Source organism: Staurois parvus, unplaced genomic scaffold (genome assembly GCF_062004578.1).
Source record: "Staurois parvus isolate SC_StPar_1 unplaced genomic scaffold, SC_StPar_1.0 ptg000655l, whole genome shotgun sequence".
Lineage (NCBI taxonomy): Eukaryota > Metazoa > Chordata > Amphibia > Anura > Ranidae > Staurois > Staurois parvus.
Window position 1 is genome coordinate 994,330 of NW_028318451.1, and position 20,498 is coordinate 1,014,827.

General features: G+C 44.3%; 1 protein-coding gene across 2 annotated transcripts in view; it reads left to right on the forward strand.

Annotated features, from left to right (window-relative positions):
- LOC149448845 (interferon-induced, double-stranded RNA-activated protein kinase-like) overlaps window positions 1-20,498 on the forward strand; it is a 143,769-nt gene that overhangs the window by 51,878 nt on the left and 71,393 nt on the right. For both annotated transcript variants that reach the window (XM_089694188.1, XM_089694189.1), the window contains exons 11-13: window positions 904-947; window positions 3,639-3,762; window positions 8,097-8,200. In XM_089694188.1, the coding sequence (XP_089550314.1) occupies window positions 904-947; window positions 3,639-3,762; window positions 8,097-8,200 (272 nt within the window). The remainder of the gene's footprint in view (window positions 1-903; window positions 948-3,638; window positions 3,763-8,096; window positions 8,201-20,498) is intronic.

A 20,498-nucleotide genomic window follows, 5' to 3' on the forward strand; every position in this document is an offset into this window, starting at 1 on the left:
TAAGGGGCCAAGCCCAACCCCTGAAAAACAACCCTACACCATAATCCCCCCTCCACCAAACTTTACGCTTGGCACAATGCAGTCAGGCAAGTACCGTTCTCCTGGCAACCGCCAAACCCAGACATGTCCATCAGATTGCCAGTTAGAGAAGCGTGATTAATCACTCCAGAGAACACATCTCCACTGCTCTGGAGTACATTGGTGGTGTGCCTTACATTACTGCATCCCACACTTTGCATTGCACTTGGTGATGTAAGGCTTGAATGCAGCTGCTTGGCCATGGAATCCCATTCCATGAAGCTCTCTACGCACTGTTGTGCTAATCTGAAGGCCACGTGACATTTGGAGTTCTTTAGCTATTGACTCTGCAGACAGTTGCCGAGTTCTGTGCACTACCCCGCTCTGTCATTTTACATGGCCTTCCACTTCATGGCTGAGTTGCTGTTGTTCCCAGTTGCTTCCACTTTGTTACAATACCACTAACGGCTGACCGTGTAATATTTAGCAGCAAGGACATTTCATGGATGGACTTATTGCACAGGTGGCAACCTATCACGGTACCACACTTGAATTCACTGAGCTCCTGAGAGAGGCCCATTCTTTCACAAATGTTTGTTAGAAGCAGTTTGCACACCTAGGTGCTTGATTTTATACACCTGTGGCCATGGAGGTGATTGGAACACCCAAATCCAATGATTTGGAGTGGTGTCCCAATACTTTTGGGAATAGAGTATATGTTCTGCTAGACTGTTAAACCCCTGCTTTATCACACACTGTCACCATTTAGTCAAAGGCTCGAAAACCAGGCAGCTATGAGGATCTATAAAATTTTGAAAACTCCTAAATTGTTATAATATTGCCAGCAAATTTTGGTGAATAATATGCTACTGATATTCATTTCAGGAAATCTCATGTCGATCCCTGAGTGCAAGATCTTCTATTGTGAGGTATTTTCTTGTTGTGTTATAGTTTTTTTTTTTTAATTTGTATTTTAAATCAGACCTTACACTTCGGTCCTTTTATACATTCTGCCCCCCTCCCTGAAAAGTACCTGTGGGGGGAAAAATAGATTATATGCGCGCCCTTCTCTGGCTTCCATGTTGCAGGCAGTGGCATCATCCTTCGGCCGACAAGATCCCTGGGAGTGCTGAGTGGCTGAAATTTCAAAAGAAGGCAGTGCAGCACAGTGCAAAATCGTCTTCTTGTGAGATTTTGATCTATTCAGCATTCTTTGAGATCTGCCCGGAAACAGGATTACATCACCTTCACCCTCAACAGAAATAAAAGTCAAGGAAAGGTACAGGGGTTAGACAAAAAAATAGAAACACAACATGATTTGCAGGTATGAAAGTGATGTCATGTTTTGCATTCAAAGTGGAAGTAATGTAACATTCTTTTGCTTCCGCTGTGTGAGGAGACACCTATCTAACAGGTGTCATTCACAGCGTGTGTTGCTAGTAATACGGAGTCATGTCAGAACTTACTGAGTTTCAAAGAGGGCAAATCTTTGGGGCCGCTTAGCTGGTTCCTCTGTCACTAAAGTTGACAATTTATTTGTCATGTCATGAGACACAGTGTCAAAGGTTATGACAGTATACACAGTTTCTGGGAAACCATCATCCGATAAGCATCAGCGTGGTGGGCATGGTCAACTGACAGAGACAAAAGGACATTGCGCAGGATTGTGACCCAGAATAAAAAAACAACAGCTGCAAAAGTGACTGCTGAGCTCAATCTCAGTCTTCACTACATATAAGTAATTTTCCCCGTAAATTACAGAGTATCTCTCCAAATCTCCTTCCTTTGCTTCTGAGATTTAGTAGCCAGTGTACTATCTGATGGAAGCTCCCAATTATAGTTGGTAGGGTTAGCCTGCTTAAAATGATGAAAAAAGAAAAAAGCCATAAGGATTCCAACCCTCCCTTAAAATGGAATTTCACGCTTACGCCTAGCTAGGGGAGAGGAGGGAGTACAAATAATGGATGAGCAGGGGCGGACTGACAACTCATGGGGCCCCCGGGCAATAGGGGATCATGGGGCCCCTGTGTCCTTGCCCAAACCCAAAAAAGCCTATGAAAAAGGTACCAGGGGCATCTCCTGGGGCCCCCTACTGACCCCGGGCCCTCGGGCAGTGACCGAGTTTCCAAATGGTCAGTCCGCCCCTGTGGATGAGCCAATGAAGTCTATGGGTAATGTCACCACTCCAGGCTTTACTAGCCATTGTCAGAGCACTCTCTCTTCTGCCCTGCAGTCACCACAAGGGAGGTCACGTGACCAGAGTGGCATGAAAATAGGTAGGTATATACACATCATACTCCCTTTCACAGGTAATTTAGCATAGATGTATGGAGGGGGCAGTTTTAAAGTGGCTCTAAGGGCAGAAGGTTTTTTACCTTAATGCATTACGGTTAAAAACCTTCTGGATGCAGCTCTCCCCTCAGCCCTCCTTATACTTACCTGAGCCCCATCTCAATCCAGCGATCTGCATGGGAGCTGCGGCTCTCCCTGGTCTCTCTTCCTCATTGGCTCACACAGCAGCAGGAGCCATTGGCTCCTGTTGCTGTCAATCACAGCCACTGAGCCAATGAGGAGAGAGTGGGGATGGGGCCAAGCCACGCTCTGTGTGTGAATGGACAAAGTCCATTCACAGGACCGTGGCTCGGTAGCGAGCCTGCTCGAGTACCCCCCCATAGCAAGAGACTTGCTATTGAGGGGACTTGGCAGGGGGAGGAGCCAGAACTACAAGCGGGGAACCCAAAAAGAAGAAGATCAGGGCTACTCGCTGCAAAACCATTGCAAAGAGCAGATAAGTTTAACATTCTTGTTGTTTTTTTAAATTACAACCGTTAGAATCACTTTAAGACTGGTTATGTGTTTATTGAGAATAAATTGGACTTTAAGGATTAAAATGATGTGGATGCCTCGGACCAATGTAACTATGTATTTATCATCCCTAGCTGAAGTAGACAGTGCTACTTCATTGGTCTCCACTTTCTTCTGGGTCCCTTTTGCTTACTGAACATGACCCTCAGCACGGGTGCCAAAGCATTCTCTGAATGAATGCGAAGTGTTTTCTGATTGGACAAGGTGGAAATCGTGGGGTAACCAACTTGCCTTTCCACCTTCTCCAACAGTTTGGATTTTTGTAAATGAAACTGCCAATTTTGCTGCACAGCTTGGTCTTTTATGTTACATTTTACATGTTACATTTTTTTTTACTGATCTCTCGTACCTTTCTGTTAAATATGTATTTACAAACAAATTAACTGTTAAAGTGTATGTCAAGCCAGAAACTTTTTTTTTCTAGTTCTGGATCTAGAGTGGAAGGAATAGAAACTGCCAGGTTTTATTTATTTTTTTCTGCTATCTGAAGCTTTGTTAGTGAGATATCCTCTCACTTCCTGTCCTTCTGTAGATGATTTCACCAGACAGGAAGTGAGGGAATATCTAGATCAAGAAAGCAGAAATAGAAGTTTGACAGGGGTGCTAGCCTTCTCCTACTCTATTGAACAAATAAATTATCGACCACTCTAGATTTGTTATAAGTCATATGCTACTTGGAAATTTGTACATTGATTATACCTGGTGGATTATAAAGCACACTGCCGATTATGTAATTGTATCCAATTGTGTTCTAGTGCTAGTGATTTAAGTCAAGATAGAAGAACTGGTGAAAATGGACCGGTCCAATTAACTGATGACTCTAGTTTGGATAGAAGCACACCTGAAAAGGGACTTCAACAATCAACTGCTGCATCTGAGGTAATTTTAAGACAATAAGAGGAAAAAGGGAATGCTTTAACAGGATTCCAGTATTTGATGAAACTAGAGTATTTTGTAATTTTTACTACGTACACATACTGTATATACAGTATTTGTGGTTACTTACTAAAGGAGTAGAACTTGTTAAACTATATGTAAACCAAAACATTTCATATTCCTGCTGCTGAACTATGTGTTTCTATGAAAAAAGATCCTGTTCTCTTTGTATTGCTTTCTTTGTGTGAAATCTCTGGTGTTCTGACAGTCCTTTTACTTCTACTTAAAAGCTGACCACACTAGGCATGCAAGCACAGTGTGGTCAGTTCTCTAGCTATGCTAAAAGCTAATACAGTGATCAGGCATGTGCTGACATGCCCCCGTCTGCTCATCCATTAATTCAGACGTTCAGTGTGCTGTTGTTTCCTCCCTCAGCTCCTGCTGCAGAACAGAGGTTATGTGAGCTCTTATAAAAAAGTAAAAAAAGGTATTTCTAATGTTTATGTATGTATGTACACATAAAAGTTTTACATTTCATTTCTATTTTAAACTGAATGAGTTGTTTTACAAGGTGAGGGTTTACATGTAGTTTAACTGTATGTTAGTTTTACAATATATATGTTTTACAAAAGTTTTACCATATATATGTAAAGTGCTGCGTAAATTGACGGCGTTCTATAAGTACCTGAAATAAATAAACTGACCTTAGTGATTAGTGAAGAGGGTAAATTGGAGTTCACTTCAATCATCCGATCATGCAGTAGCAATATTCAGTTTTTTTCCGGTCTTATTTTCTCCTGCACATGATTGGTTCTTAAACATTAGCTCAGCTTCACCATATTTATTCTGTAAAGTGAACTCCTTAGTGTCTATGCATTTTACTAAAACTTAGGCTGTTTTTTTATTTTTATTTTTTTTCAGACTTTCTTTTCTTGTTAGATATATAAAATAGAGGAAACAATACAGAGTTGTTAATAATTAAAATTAATGTATCACACAACTCACCTGTTCACTAATTTCCGCTCTAATTTCACTTCAAAGAATAAACAAATAGCCAGCTCTCTGTATCAATGTTGGTCTAAAATTCATCTTTATTGGAACAATAAAGCAAATGGCAGCTGCAATGCATTTAAAATGACAAGCCCTTTTTTTCCTGGTAGCACTGAGCATAAAAGCCCAGAAGCTTTATATATTGAGGTTACATTTACATGGGTGATTGAGGCCATACAGCAGATTCTATGGCTGTTTGTATGGCTGTTACACACACAGTGGCTACCCACAGTTAGGGACGATGTTAGACCCTAGATGCAGAAAATGGAAGGAAAGAAAATCACCTAATTCCCCCATCAACACAGTCAGAATGAAATATGTGAATTATAATTATGCTATATTTATTATTTTATTACAGGTACTTATATAGCGCCGTCAATTTACGCAGTGCTTTACATATATATGTTGTACTTTTACATCAGTCCCTAACCCTCAAGGGGCATACGATCTAAAGTCCCTAACTTATGTTCATACATACACATACAAGGGACAATTTAGACAGGATCCAATAAACCTACCAGCATGTTGGAGTAAGGGAGGAAACCGGAGTACCCAGAGGAAAACCACACAGACACAGGGAGAGAATGCAAACTCCAGGCAGGTGGTTACATGGTTGGGATTTGAACGACCCTAGCACTGCCAGGCGGAAGTGCTAACCATTTAGCCACTGTACTATTAACATAGTTATTTGCTTCTTTGAACAATAGCAATTATTATTTCTTAATTGTACATTAAGGGATACAAGATTAAGTATTTGGGTACATTGGGTTATGCTGATGTCTTCAGGAGACTGGATGGATGGTGGGGAAAAAAAAGACTGCACAGCATAACCTCTCCTACTCTTAGCATACAGTTTTTTGCTGTTCTTTTTTTTTTTTGTGTCCCAAGAGCTAGTGTCCTTTCTGCTCTTGGGACAAACCTTATCTAGGAGCAAACCTTATCTACTTTTTACAACACATTCTTTTCTTCTAGCGAGATTCTTCAGTTGCTGCAGAGCCACTGGGGCTCATTTTGCAACTTTTCAGATTGGCTTATTCTTGGCATAGCCTTGGAGGCTGTGCCTGGATCCCACTGTAAGGCAAAAGCGGGCTGGGCCTGAATTGTGCCCTTGGAACAACGAACTCTATGTGGGTTGCCCTCTCAGACACTTTTGGCATAACATGAGTGCTTTATAGGTCTAGCGCCATGGTGTACCTGTCTGACGTAACCTTATATCTTGAGACTCTCTAGAGTGTATGCCCACCAGGAGGGTGAAGTCTAGCTGGATGGAGGATGTACTTTGGATCCTGCCTTACCTGGGGGCTTCGGGTCTTAAGATCATCACTGGGTATCTCTCCCTTTACTGTGGGAGTAACCTTTGGTTGCAGTCCAGAAGCGTAAAAAGACAAAGGGAAATTTTTAATTTAGCGCAGTTTATTATTATAGAGGATTTATATAGTGCAAACAGTTTGCGCAACGTTGTAGATTGAGAATAGGAGAGGTCCAAGAATGGGGGACCCCGACAGAGAAAGGAAGAAGAGAGGAGGAAGTAGAATTGTAGGTAACACGGTGCAGTTGGAAAGTAAGATGAGAACCAATGAAGAGTACTGTCACAGAGACCAAAGGCATGGAGTTTTTTTGAGGAGGAGGGGGTGGTCAACTGTGTCAAAGGCAGCAGAGAGGACAAGGAGTAGGAGTACAGAATAGTGTCCATTGGATTTAGCCATTAACAGATCGTTTGTGAGTTTTAGGAGAGCAGTTTCTGTGGAGTGTTGAGGGTGAAATCCAGACTGAAGGGGATCAAGAAGGTTATACTTGGATTGCTCATTTGGTTGTAGACCAGACGTTCAAAGAGCTTGGATAAAAAAGGGGTGTATGGAGATGGGGCATAAGTTGTTTACAAAGGGCTTACTGCCTGATCTCCCCTACTGAGTCTGCATAGCCTTCCATCAGGTTGGTTGTGCTGCGCATGTGCGCACCATTTCTCCAAAGCACATGCAGACCTAGTCAGCCTTTCCTGCCAACTCCTTCAGCCACACCCAAACCATGATCCTTCAGAATATTTGGTTGGGCTTCCTGCAACAGTTTTTTTGTGCCTACCCTTGCAAGCAGTCCTTCACTCTATACCTAGTATGGTGGGTCATAAGTGCAAGGTTAGTGGCTCTTTGGGCCTTGCCAACTCACCATCCACTAAGAGTTTTGGGGGGTCTTGCAGTGTTCTCCCTAGGGAGCCTGACACCGATAGTTTGGACCACTGTCCCCTTCCTTGGTTGCAACACACCTCCTTTTTCCTTTACCTCTTCAGTGGTACCTCCTTGCTCATTTTTTTCTAGGGAAGCATTAAAAGCTACTATGTTTAAGCTTATGGGAAAAATTGGAGCCATAACTGACTCAGAAAGCAAGGGCTGCAGTCCTATACTCTTCTTCAGGGTCTCTCTCTGAATTCTCTGGGGCCACAGTTGCTTCTACATAGTTAGCTGAGGACTATAGTATATCTGTTTTCAGGAATTGGTACAGGAGGTGTCTCAGTCTGCAGACATAATTGCAAAATTCAAGGATTCCATCTCAGTCTTTATTGACACAGTCCACACATGCCTGCCTGCATCAGCTGCAGCTAGTTAACAACCTGGGTTCTCTAAAAAGCCTCCAGTCTGTTAAGACATTTCTACTGTATTGCATGTGCATTTAGACCGGTCTTGGTGTTATTTTAATGGTTTTAGGTCTGTGTGTATTGTCTCACACTGAGGTGATGGTAAACCAGGGCGACTGCCCATATGTCATATTTATAAGTGTAATAAAAAGCATAATTTTTGGAAATTTTTCTGAGTGTCACATTCTGTTCATAATGTAGCCGCTTTTCTGTGAATTCCTTTTCACAAATCCTCCTTTTTATATCCCTGTAGAGCCATCCCTGTTATCCTGTTGGTTCTGTAGACTATTGGTATTTTGTCTTCTGTGTTGACTACACCTCATTTGGATTGCTTTTAGGCATCAGAATGTACTTGTACTGCATCCTGTGCCCCATAATGTGCTTTTGAGAAAATAGGATATTTGATTTACTGCGCAGTATTTCTCTTGGAGTATATTAAGGGACACTAGTCCCTCCCCTCTGTTTTTAAGGTTGATTCCTACTATTGCTTGCTACAAACTGAGGCATGGTAGGAGTGTGAGGGGGTTATTGTGTTGTCTGTACAGCTTACTTCATCCTTTGTTCCTTAATGTACTCTAAGAAAAGGACTTTACAGTAAGTAAAAAAAATGTGTTTTTGTAAGGGCAGCTAATTTATTTTTATTTTTCATTTTTTATAGCTTCACCAAGACTACACCGCTGCACTTCATGAAATCTGCCAGAAGAAAAAATTAAACTTGAAATATGTGGACACGGCCCTTGGTGGACCTTCACATAAGCCTCAGTAAGTTACCATAACAGATGAAAAAAGCACAATAGCAGAAAATATACAGTATGTATGAATAAAAATAATGTACATAATCTGTACATCTGTAATTAGAAGAGGGAATTGCTTCAGAAAAAAGTGTTGCGTCTTTTATAATTATGTGGACCATTATTTTGGTATATAAAGGTTATGCTGCTGCCTTTAGGGCTTGTACAAAGGCAGACAAGAGCTGTAAGGACAGCTCAGTATAACCCCAAAATTCCTTTGTTAGTTTGCTAGTGTCCTAGGAGAAAGGATGTCTTCTCTCATTTGAAAGAAGTAAATCTCTTATCTTGATCAAACAGTACCGGGTACAGGAATTGATTGTAGACCATGGGTTATATGTCGCTACTTTCAGTTGATTGGACACTGGCAAAAGCTTTGCTGGGAACTGCCCATAGTGTACCCATGTAACCCTGCAGACTCTCTGATGCTCTAATTTTTTGCTAGTGTCCTTAGGTAATGGACCCTTTCTCCTGTTGAAGAAGAATTGTTTTTCATTTTCAAAGGTTTTTCCTTCCTTGACTGACACCTCTTTTTAAATTCTGACTGCTTATCACTTTGGCGCTCACTTACAGTTTCCAAATTTCCAAATTTGTTACCCTCAATGCAAATCTTGGGAACTGTACCAAACCCTGCAGTTGGCCTGTATTGTTTGCTTTCAGGACTGTCATCTATGCCTGCCAGCCACATGTTGCCTAGCGAACTGACTCCTCTTCAGTTCCTAACAGGGCAGACCCTGTGTCAAACATAAAGCCTGTGGTCCAAATCAAGTCCATCAGGTCATTTCATGTGGCCCTTGCACCTCCCCTGCAGCTGCGGCACGCCCCCCTTGTCTCCATCCCCACCTTGTCTCAGCAGTTAGCAGCAGAGAGGAGGACAGAACTCCTCTGCCAGATCCTGCTCTTTTCCATGCAGCCATGTAGAGGCTTGTCTCAACTCCCCCACAGATCCTGTACCTCTCTGTGCCGCATCTCTGTCTTCCATGGTTTCAGCATTCAGCAGACTGACTCCATGCCTCCTCTGCTCATCATCCAGACCCTGCACTTTCTGCTTCCCAGCTCTGCCACCAGCTTCTTGTGATATAAGGGAGGGATGGTGGGAATCTTGACTCTTGACTTTTGAAGATGGGGGTCTCATGATATCTGATGTAAGGGGGTGGGGTGCTTTGGGCATCTAGTCTTACAAATACAACTGGCCCTTTGAGGGCAAGAATCATGCTGATGTGGCACGCAATTAAATTGAATATGACACCCCTGCTCTACAGGATCCTCTTCTACCCAGCAGGGTGGCTATTATCCCCTTTTTTTCTAGCGCTTATTCCCTCAGGGAATGAATCCCTCTTTTCCTACCTGAACCTTTTCTTACAAAAGTATAGGGATCCTTTGGCCTTTTACAGCATCCAGCACAAGTCTGATGACTGGTGTCTTTATTCAACCTTACCAACAAGTCACAGGACCTGTTTTTTCTGCTAATCCATACTCAAGCTACATGGTACTTATGCTGTCAACTTTCTGTTGGTGTCTGTTGATCTTGTTTTTTTCCCCTGGGCCAGTTGATGCTGTTTTTTTTTTTTTACCTGTTTTGTTGCCCGCCCCTGGTCTCTTTGGCTCAAGTGTTGGCCTGGGTAGCTTTAGTATAAGAAACGACTCTTGCGGATGCCCTTTGACAGGGAATGCCTTTTTTGTAAATCCCTGCATCATTTTATCAAGGAGGGGTCACTAAGGGAAAAGTTACACTTAAATGAATTTTTTTCATATGGTTTTACGCTTTGTGGCTTTTCCAACTTTATATTCATGTTATGGTGGAGAACCCTTTGCATACAGATGTGGGAGACCAAGGGTGGAGACCCGGAGGTGGTTTTTTATTTTCACACAGGTGAGTGTGACTCTACTAGGAAAGGGTCCACTAGCTCTGGAAAGAGTCTTCTTACATTATAAAGGTATTATCGGTGTCTGGAGCTGGAGCATCAACTGATTTAAAGAACACAAGATCTTTTATGATTTCATTCATCACTTGGGACTGTGTTTGCATATTTGGGACTATCACTTTTATTACTTTTGTGTTGGCACTAAGATTTGTATCTTTCAATATTACATGCATGTTATATGTGATTAGTGCGGCATTTTTAAATTTACATTTGTTGCACAATTTATCTGATTGTTATGCCAGCTGCTGTCTGGCTCCTTTAGCGTGATTTCTTTTTATTTATTTTGGCATGTACAGTATATAAGTTGGCATTTTCCCTACAATTGCATGTTGTGAAATAGTATACACTGAGGAACTGCAAGTTTTTTAAAATTTTGTATAAAGCTTACAAACTTCGGATGGAAAGGATTATTTTAAAGTGACACTAAACAATATCCTATCTCTCCAAATATAATTCATTCATGTGCACTGCTTAACGGCCCTGTAGTCTTCTGTTCATTAAATTTGTATGGTATTTTTCTGCCTCCTGTAACTTCCTGTGTGGGCTCCCAAAGCTCTCTTTCTCTTCTCACTTCTGATTGTTTGGAACAAGCAGCGCATGTTAGTTGCAGTCATGTGCACTGCTCTGTGCACACTACAGATCCCATAGTCCTTAGTCCATTCTGGGAGCAAGCAAGAGAGGGTGCTAAATTTCTACATACAGTGCGACCATGGAGAAAGAACGTAGCCACCGTCTAACAAGAAACTGGAGATTTGTAGGAGGTTGAGGGCAATAGAAGTTACTTTCTGAGGTAAGAATGCATACATAATTAATATTTTCTTCTTTTTTTTTTAACCAGAGTTTAGTGTCATTTTAAAGTTGAGCATGATATTATGGGAAAGTAGACACACTTAATTTCCCACTTATACTCAATGCTCCTGGCACCCTCTACCCAACACCTTCCTTCTGACACTCAAAAATGATCATCAGTTTGTCGACTAGATGTGGATGTGCATGACTGGAATCCAAATATGTAAGACAGCCAAATCCTGTTCAGCTAATGTATTGGCGGTAGAGACCAACTTTATAGCCATGACAAGATGGTACCATGGTTCACTCTGGAATTGCCCACTATGTACCCTGTTACTCTACTCAATGTTTTCAAAGATGTGGCCAAGTGGGAACTTTCCTTAATGGTTATGGTGTACCTGTCCTGTAGTGCACCAGTTCTGGAAGGATATCTTTCAAATGGTCTCCAAGCTAGTACTCTCACCTGTTCCCTTTTTAGCCCAACACACCCTTTTGAATCTCAAACCCCCTGGCCATATGCAAACTTGGTTTTTAAACTGATTTTCCATTTCTTAATGGCAGTACAACAAACAATTGCCAAAACTGTGAAGCGAAAACAAACAAAGAGCGCACCAACCTTGCGCATTACCTCAGTAAGCCAAAAATTTATTAATTACAGAATAATACTCACAAACACTGAAGTATATCATGCATGTAAGTCCTCAAAGGGACTAAGGATAAAAGCAGCCTGCGCTCTGATGAAGAAGGTTCGTCCTTCGAAACACGTCAGCTGTTCCCTGAGTGTCCACTCCTCTGATGGGACTTGTGCAGGCTGCTTTTATCCTTAGTCCCTTTGAGGACTTACATGCATGATATACTTCAGTGTTTGTGAGTATTATTCTGTAATTAATACATTTTTGGCTTACTGAGGTAATGCGCAAGGTTGGTGCACTCTTTGTTTGTTTTCGCTTCACAGTATTGGTCGGGCTTCCCCAGCCTTGTTTGGAGCTGCACAACCCCATATGCACTGGTGGTAGAAACTTCCAAGTCCTGACTCCATCTACCTACCCCGTGTTGGGCCATAGAGCGCAAGAGAGTTCGTTTTCAAACAATTGCCAAAGCCTGGAAATCCCCCATTTAAATCTAGGATTAATTTAGTCCTTTTACATGATGATAGAAGCCAAACCTAATGACTAAATGGACAAATTCCTCTCTGTGGCATCCATGGACATCTTGATTTTTACCTGTGGGATTCGATCAGGATATCTTTATCTTTTAGGTTAGGGCAGACCCAATGGCAGTCCTGCTTCTTCCCCTAGCGCTTATCCATTATTTCTCTCTTTAAGCTGCAATTTATCTCCTGTTTACCTTCTGACTTACCCATCAAACAGTTATCCTTGCCCACTGGTCTACCATAGTAACATGTTGACAAGTTGATGTCCTTATGTCATTAATTTTTTGGCTTTCTATGCTTTGTAATGCAAAATCTACTCTGAAACCTGTATTGTCTATGTACATTTAAAAGTATAATTCAATACAAATAATTATACTTAAATAAGTTTTAAATCCTCAATAAAGTTTATTGAGGTACATCCAAGAAACATAAATAAGTACAGCCTTTAGGCATGTCAATGAAATGCGTTCAAAAGCATTGATGCATCACAAAGAAAAGAAAATAATACCTGTATATAATTAAATCAACAGCCTGTCCATCACCAAATCAGTAGGCGCAAGGCCTGGAACAGCTAACCAGTCCTGACATAGATTGTTAAATTTTCCTGGGCAGCCTCTGTGCCGAAAAATGATTTTACTCTAATCTGAGTGTAATGCCCACGTACCTAACCGATTCTTTGAGTGGGAGCACAGCACAGTGGCTAAATAGTTAGGACTTCCGCCTGGCAGTACTAAGGTCCTTGGTTCGAATCCCAACCACAGCACCCCCTGCCTGGAGTTTGCATGTTCTTCCTGTGCCTGCGTGGGTTTCCTCTGGGTACTCAGGTTTCCTCCCAGACACCAAAGACATGCTGGTAGATTAATTGGATCCTGTGTAAATTGGCCCTAGTATGTGCATGTATGAATGTGAGTTAGGGACCTTAGATTGTACGCCCCATGAGGGTTAGGAACTGATGTAAATGTGCAATATATATTTGTAAAGTGCTGCGTAAATTGACAGCGCTATATAAGTACCTGAAATTAATAAATAAATATTACACTTCCTATGTTCGAGGATAAGCCTACGAGCCTGAAACAGGGCCCTATTAACTGCAGCCATTTGGGAGTCAGTTAATGGGAGATCGTCTAGTATACACAGAAAGCAGCGGGTAAGTTCAAGAGAGACAGTAATGTGGAAGACTGCATGTACGTCGGCAAAAATATCTGCCCAGTACCGATGAAGTTTGGGACTGCACCATAGTAGGTCAATATTGTCCCCATGAGCAGTAGCACATCTAGTACAGAGAGGAGACTGGAGGAGACCCATTCAATTGAGCTTGAAAGGGGTGTAATGGACATGAAGAAGTATGTATAATTGCGACAGCTTTTGACTGGTATTGAGGGAGCTAAGCAAGACAGATTCCAATGCATTATCCCACAACTCCTCATCCAATGGGGCTACATCCTGCTCCCATTGCTCCTTAGCCTTGCAGGGATGACCTTCTAGGTATGGGAAAGCAGCATGTCAAAACACCTGTATATGAAGCCATTTGTATCCTTTACTGATTGAACATAGCGAAAGATGGATGTGGGGGATAAGGGCCAGTTGGTCATAGGGCCCTGGGCTCAGACAGCATGGCGAAGCTGAAGATAGGAAAACCTCAGTGTCGAAGGGAGGCAGAACACAGCACATAGATCAGTAAAGGGAAGGAGAGATCCATTGCTGAAGATCTGCTTCAGGTAAGTTATTCCGTATTGCTTCCTCATTCCCCATAAGTTGGATTGTGCCAGATGGGACTCTATTCAGTGAATCCCTGTACTCCCTGAAGGGCTCGCACCCTGAGCTTGACCTTCTGGATTAGTGAGTCAGTGGGAAATGTCTTATTAGATGACTAAAAAGAAGATGAATCAGGAATATCTAAGGTTTTCATATGGTGTTGCATAATATAGTGGACAGAGGAAGACCACTGAGTAGTGACACCCTGCCTTGACATGAAGGCCACAATGAAATGCTGCAGTTGAGCAGCCAGATAGTATAGCCACGGGTTGGGCAGATCCACCCTACCTCTATCTTTGGGGAGCTGAAACTACTCAAGTTTGATTCTGGGAGATTTACCTTTGCAGAGTAAAGTCTGGAAGATAGAGTTAACCAGTCTAAAAATATATAAGGGGATCACTACAGGGAAGTTGTGGATAAAGTAAAGTAATTGGGGCATACAAATCATTTTTATAAGGTTGGCCCTACCAATCAAGGAGAGCCAAAGCCTATTCCAAATCTTAATTTTAGTCTTAAAGAGATGGAGGAGGGGTATGATGTTAAATTCACAATAATCTGTAATGGTTGGAATATATGTACTCCAAGGTACTTAAATGACTGTACCACAGGGACAGGGCAGAAAGTGGATAAAGACTGGGAAACCACACCATCTATTGGTAGGAGGGCAGATTTCACCCAATTAATTTTCAAACCAGAGTAGAGGCTAAAAGAGGTTATTACCACCATGACCTCTCTCAGTGAGGTATCAGTGTCACCTAGAAATAGGAGCATGTCATCTGCATATAGGGTGATTTTCTCATGCAGTGACCCATAGTGAAAACCAACTATTTTGTCATTTGTCCTAATTATTGCAGCCAAAGGCTCAATAGTCATAGAAAAACAGGAGGGGGGAAAGGGGGCACCCCTGCCATGTCCATCTACCCAATCTGAAAGCCTGGGAGAACCTGCCTCCCTCCCGAATGGAAGCAACAGGAGCATGGTATAGCAGTTTAACCCAGGAGATGAATCTGTCCTGAAAGCCAAAGAGCTGCAGTGTATACCAGAGGTATGGCCACTCCATGCTGTCCAACACCTTATTGCTGTCTGAGAGGAGTGCACAGTATCCCATATTATCTGATTGTGTTTGCATATTTAGGAAGACCCTCATAATATTAATTGCTGTAGATTTTAGTGTCATAAAGCCAGATTGATCAGCCTGGATTATAGTGGCAATGAATTTGTTCAGACGAGTAAAGAGTATTTTGGCTAAGATCTTAACGTCGATAGGTAATAATAAAATAGGTCTATAGGAGCTAGGGTCTGTGGGAGAATTACCAGGTTATAATATTAACACAATGTTTGCTCTGTTGATAGAATCCGGTAGGCAGCCTCTTTCTGGGGCAGCCTGATACATCTTCAATAACTGTGGGGCTCAAATATCTGCATACATCTTATAAACCTCAACGGGTAGCCCATCCACCCCCAGTGCCTTGCAATTTGGAAAGGAAGAGATGGCAGTTACTATCTCCTCCACCTTAACAGGGAAGTCAAGTGAGCATTTATGTGCGATGGAGAGTTTTGGGAGAACAATCTGATCTAAGAAGATCAGGAGGTCAGTCAGAGAGGGCTGCACTTTAGGCTGGTATAGTTCTGTAAAGAAACACACTAGTTCACCCATTATTAAATAAGGGCAATTATTCAGTTTGCATAAAGCGGAGATAGGAGATATTCTTTATTGGGCTTTAACAATTTTGGCCAAAAGGCATGCTGTCTGCTTGCCCTCCTCATAAAAAGCCTATTTTTTAAAAAACTCTTTCCCGTTTCACTGCTGTAACCTACAGTTGTTTAAGCAGTTTTTGGGCTCTAGCCACGCCTCCTGATGTGCTGGAGAGGGGTCTGAAATATATTGGCCTTCAACCTCACCAACCCTTGGGTGACCTTTCGCCCATATTCCCTGGTTGCGTTTTGCACCGGCTAAATTTCTGAGATGAAGAGACCCCTAAGATAACATTTGAAAGCTTCCCAGCATAGTAGAGGGTCTCTGAAATCCATGCCAAAGAAAGTTATTAGCAATATTACATTCAACTGCTGCTTGATCTTGGAGCAATTTAAGCTAAAAAGGGTTAAGTTTCCTGGAGACTTTAAGTAGGGTGGTTTTAGGGCGAGCGGTGAGCCACGCAACCAGGGGGGAGTGATCAGAAATCATTCTAGTGGCATATTGTAATTTAGAGACCAGAGCTGCACAGTTAACAGAAACTAGACAGAGATCACAAAGGCGATCACAAAGGCGAGGATACAAGCAACTTGAAAAATCTTGCAGTGGAGAAAGATATATCTACCCTCAGTATGTATCTTCATGTGCCAAGACCTTAAAGCTAATTTGATGGTGCATCAAGAGGCTTATGCTATGTGAGTAGGAGGTGTGAACTGAGTGGCAGGCATATCCCACTCAGCGGTGAGACATACAGTTAAGAACATCATGCGTTAGTTGAGTTTCTTGTAAGCAAATAATGGCAAGCTGATATTTATGCAATAGTGAAGTGACCATAGTACGTTTTACTGGGTCACGCATAACCGCTAACATTCTACAAGATTATTATCTGCCAACTGTTAACTAAGAAGCAAACATGATCAGACCCATCAATGTATAGGCAGCAAAGCTCATCTTGGTACCGCTGGGAATTTCTCTGAGTACCACATCTCCGGGAGTGGGGTACACAAGCATTTGGCCCTAGTAGCCAGAAGCAACAATAGAGGATGCGTGCCAGAACCCATAATTGCAACCTGTGGATGTACCTGAGTGCAACGGCACCAAACCAAAGATCAGATAGAAATGATAAAGTCTTAAATAAGTCAACAAAAAAACAAAACAGCCGAAAAATGGCAAAAAGCAGGTGGTGGAATCCTGTCAGCATCTGGGATGCAGCATTTACCACTGGAAGGGCTGCAAGATGTGCCAGGTGAGGTAATATAGGGTGCCAACTATTTAGCTAGTCTGCGAAGCAGGATTGGAATGACACTCCAAGCAGGTGGAACCAGCAAAGGAAGATGAAGATCCAGACATCGTCCAGAGAGCCAGTAGATGGCTAGGTAGCTATTGGGAGCATAGGAGACATTATGCCTCTACAGTATGAGAGGGATCTCACAGACTTACTCACTGCATCTTTGGGCTTGTCTGCAGTGCCTCATGGTGTCCCAGAACCCGTAGGAAGCAGCCTGAGTGAGTAGCAGCAGGTGAGAGTACCGGTATTAGCATCGATGTGCAGATCAGTGTCAGGAGCTCCATGAGACACTTCCATTTTAATTATAGTTCAAGAAAAATAATGAAAGCCATACAATTGGCAAAACGGAGTACATATCTTTTCAGTCACATTTCATTGTTTACTGTGTATAGGAGATAAGGAATATCAGAGCACTTCATGTGTGTGGTGTTAAGCAGACCATAGTACAGTTTGGGAAAATGGTTGTCTTTAAAATACTAATTGAAGTAGGAAAAGCTTTTAAAGGATACTGATTTTGTGACAAGACAAAACGATCTAAAACACTGGATAACAATGCAGGTAATATCCTGAATTTTAAATGTTGTATTCAGCAGATAACTGAACTGCATATGAACATTCGAATAATAGCTCTTTGTACAATTTTAAGAAAAAGCTTTTATTCCTATTTCTGGCTAAATATAGGTCCTGCGATGTAGTGAATGAGCCTACAACTATTATTTGTTCTTTCTTTTATGTATTTTGAGGCTATTTTTTTTCTTTAGATTATTATGTGACAGAGCGTAGGCAGGACAGAACACACAGAGTAGATGGTAAACGCACAAAGCTTTATTGAGGCAAACAGATGACAGTCACCGAATAGGGGAGTTTGCAGGGAGGGTGAATACACCAGTCCAGGGCGACATGGAAGGACCAACACACTTAAAGTCCAACACCGAGAGCCAAGGGAGAGTCTCTCTAGCAAGTAATCCAACAGGGAGTTTGGTGTGAGTCTCTGTAGCAAGTAATCCAACAGGGGGGGTTGGTGTGAGGTCAGCACAAGAACAGTTCAAGTGAAGCAGGCAGAGAGCATGTACTCACGGATCTCTGGTGTCTAGCAGACAGTCTTCCCAAGCTCTGGGGGAAGGGGAGTCCTAGGCAGCCTTGGGTCTCTGCCGAGCCTGGCCACGAAAAGGTCCCAGCTGCAGCCCGGGCCCCTTCCGTCAGCTACACAGCGGTGAATACCTCGGGAGCTCTGGCATCAGCTTCTTAAAACTGGTCGGACCCCCTAGTCACCTAGGCAACCGAGGGAGGGGGGGGTGGAGGTAGCGTGGCTCCAGCTTGTCTTAAGAATGCCTTTCATCTTTGCAGGAGGGGAGAGGGGCATGTATGAGAGACGGCAGAAAGAGCAGGGACAGAGCAAGGGGCTGAGAGGGGGGGGCAGCTGTGACACTCCTCCCCCTTCCATTTCACAAGTGCCGGCAAGGGGGACCCAGCCGGGTTCCCTTGAAGGCACCTGTGGGCCCTGACTTAGCTACTGTGGATCTTGTTGGCCGGGAAAGGCCGTCTGCATTTTGGTATTGGCTTCCCCGTCTATATCGAATGGTGGAATTATAAGGCTGGAGGGCGAGGCTCTACCTAAGGAGGCGCCCGTTGTCCCCGGACACCCGGTTCAGCCATGTGAGGGGGCTGTGATCGGTGATGATGGTGAACTCTGCGTCTGTCTGCACAAGGAAGCGTCTGTTGTGGTCAGGGGCGGCCAGGACGGGGTTGCTTGCCAGGGCAGCTTTGAGGTCACGGAAGGCTCATTCACAGGCCGAGGTCCAGGTCACCATCCGGGGTCTGTTCTTTCGGGTCAGGTTGGACAGGGGCTGGGCCGTGGAGCTGAAATTAGGCACAAATTTACGGTAGCAGCCGGCAGTGCTGAGGAAAGCCATCACTTGCTTCTTGGTCTGGGGGGTGGGCCAGTCATAAATGGCCTGAACCTTTGCTGGTTCAGGTTTCAGTGCCCCCCCCCCACTCTGTGCCCGAGGTACTGTACCTCAGCCATTCCAAACTGGCACTTGTCTGGTCTCACTGTCAGCCCGGCCCTGCAGATGCGGTCTAGGATGGCCCCCACGTGGGCCAGGTGCTCCTCCCACGTGTTGCTAAGGATGGCTATGTCATCTAGGTAGGCGCTCGTGAACTCTTGACATCCCTCTAGTAGCTGGTCCACGACCCGTTAAAAGGTGGCGGGGGCATTTTTCATGCCAAAGAGCATGACGAGGAATTCGTACAGGCCGAACGGGGTAATAAAGGCGGAGTGCTCCACGCCCTCTTTTGTGAGGGCGATTTGCCAGTAACCCTTGCTGAGGTCTAGGGTGCTAACGTAGCAGGCCCCAGCTAGACGGTCCAGCAGGTCGTCTATGCGGGGCATGGAGTAGGCGTCGCTGACAGTGTAGTCATTCAACCTCTGGTAGTCCATGCAAAAGCAGGTGGTCCCATCCTTCTTTGGAACCAGCACCACCGGGGAGGCCAAGAACTGCGGGAGGGTCGGATGATACCGAGCTGGAGCATCTCGGAGAGTTCAGCCCGGATGGCCGACTTCACGGATTCAAGGACCCGGTATGGGGCCTGCTGGATGAGTTTCTGACTGTGGGTCTCCACGTGGTGGAGGGCTAACCCGGTGCGGCCTGGGGTGGCCGAGAAGGTGACGGCCCGGTCCGCTAGCTGAGCCCCCGTGGGAATCTGATCTAAGGGAGTGGCGGCCTTGGTGGCTTGCAGGAGATCAGGCAGGGCTCCCTCATCTTCTCCGCCTGTGGAGGCGGGGCAGATGGCTAGCACGGGTAGAGTCCGGTCGTGGTACTCTTTCAACATGTTGATATGGACCGTGCGTTGCTTGCGGTCACGGGCGTCGAGGCTAATGACGTAGCTAGTCTCGTCTAACTTGCGAAGGACCTTGTAGGGCCCTTCCCAGGTGTGCTGGACCTTGTTCTGGGGGTTGGGGATGATATTGAGCACCTGCTGCCCTTCAGTGAACTCGCAACCGCGTGCCTTGCGGTCGTACCATACCTTCTGGTGTGTCTGGGCTGCTCGGAGGTGGTCGTGGGCCATGGTGGCCAGGCGGGTCAGCCTCTCCCGCAGCTCGAGAACGTAGGGAACGACGGGGGTACCCGTGTCCTCTATCTGCCCTTCCCAATGCTCCCGAAGCAGGGATAGGGGACAGCGGACCTTCCGCCCGTACAGGAGTTCGAAGGGGGAGAACCCGTTGACTCTCGCGGTACCTCCCGATATGCAAACAGCAGGTGAGGGAGGAGCATCTCCCAGTCCGCCTCCCCGTCAACGAAGGACCATAGCATGCTCTTCAGTGTGCCATTGAAGCGCTCACAGGGGCCATTGGTTTGGGGGTGATAGGGAGTTGTCCGTATCGCCCGTACCCCGCATGTGCGCCAGAGGGATTGGAGCACCTCGGACATGAACTGGGTACCCTGGTCAGTCAAGATCTCGCTGGGGAAACCCACCCAGGAGAAAACGGTGACTAGGGCCTCGGCCCCTTTAGGGGCGGAAATGCTGGACAGGGGAACAGCCTCGGGGTAGCGAGTAGCGTAATCCACCACCGTGAGAAGGTACCGCTTTCCGGACTTACTGGGTCGGGCCAGGGGTCCCAGGATATCTACAGCTACCCGCTGAAAGGGCTCGTCAATGATGGGTAAG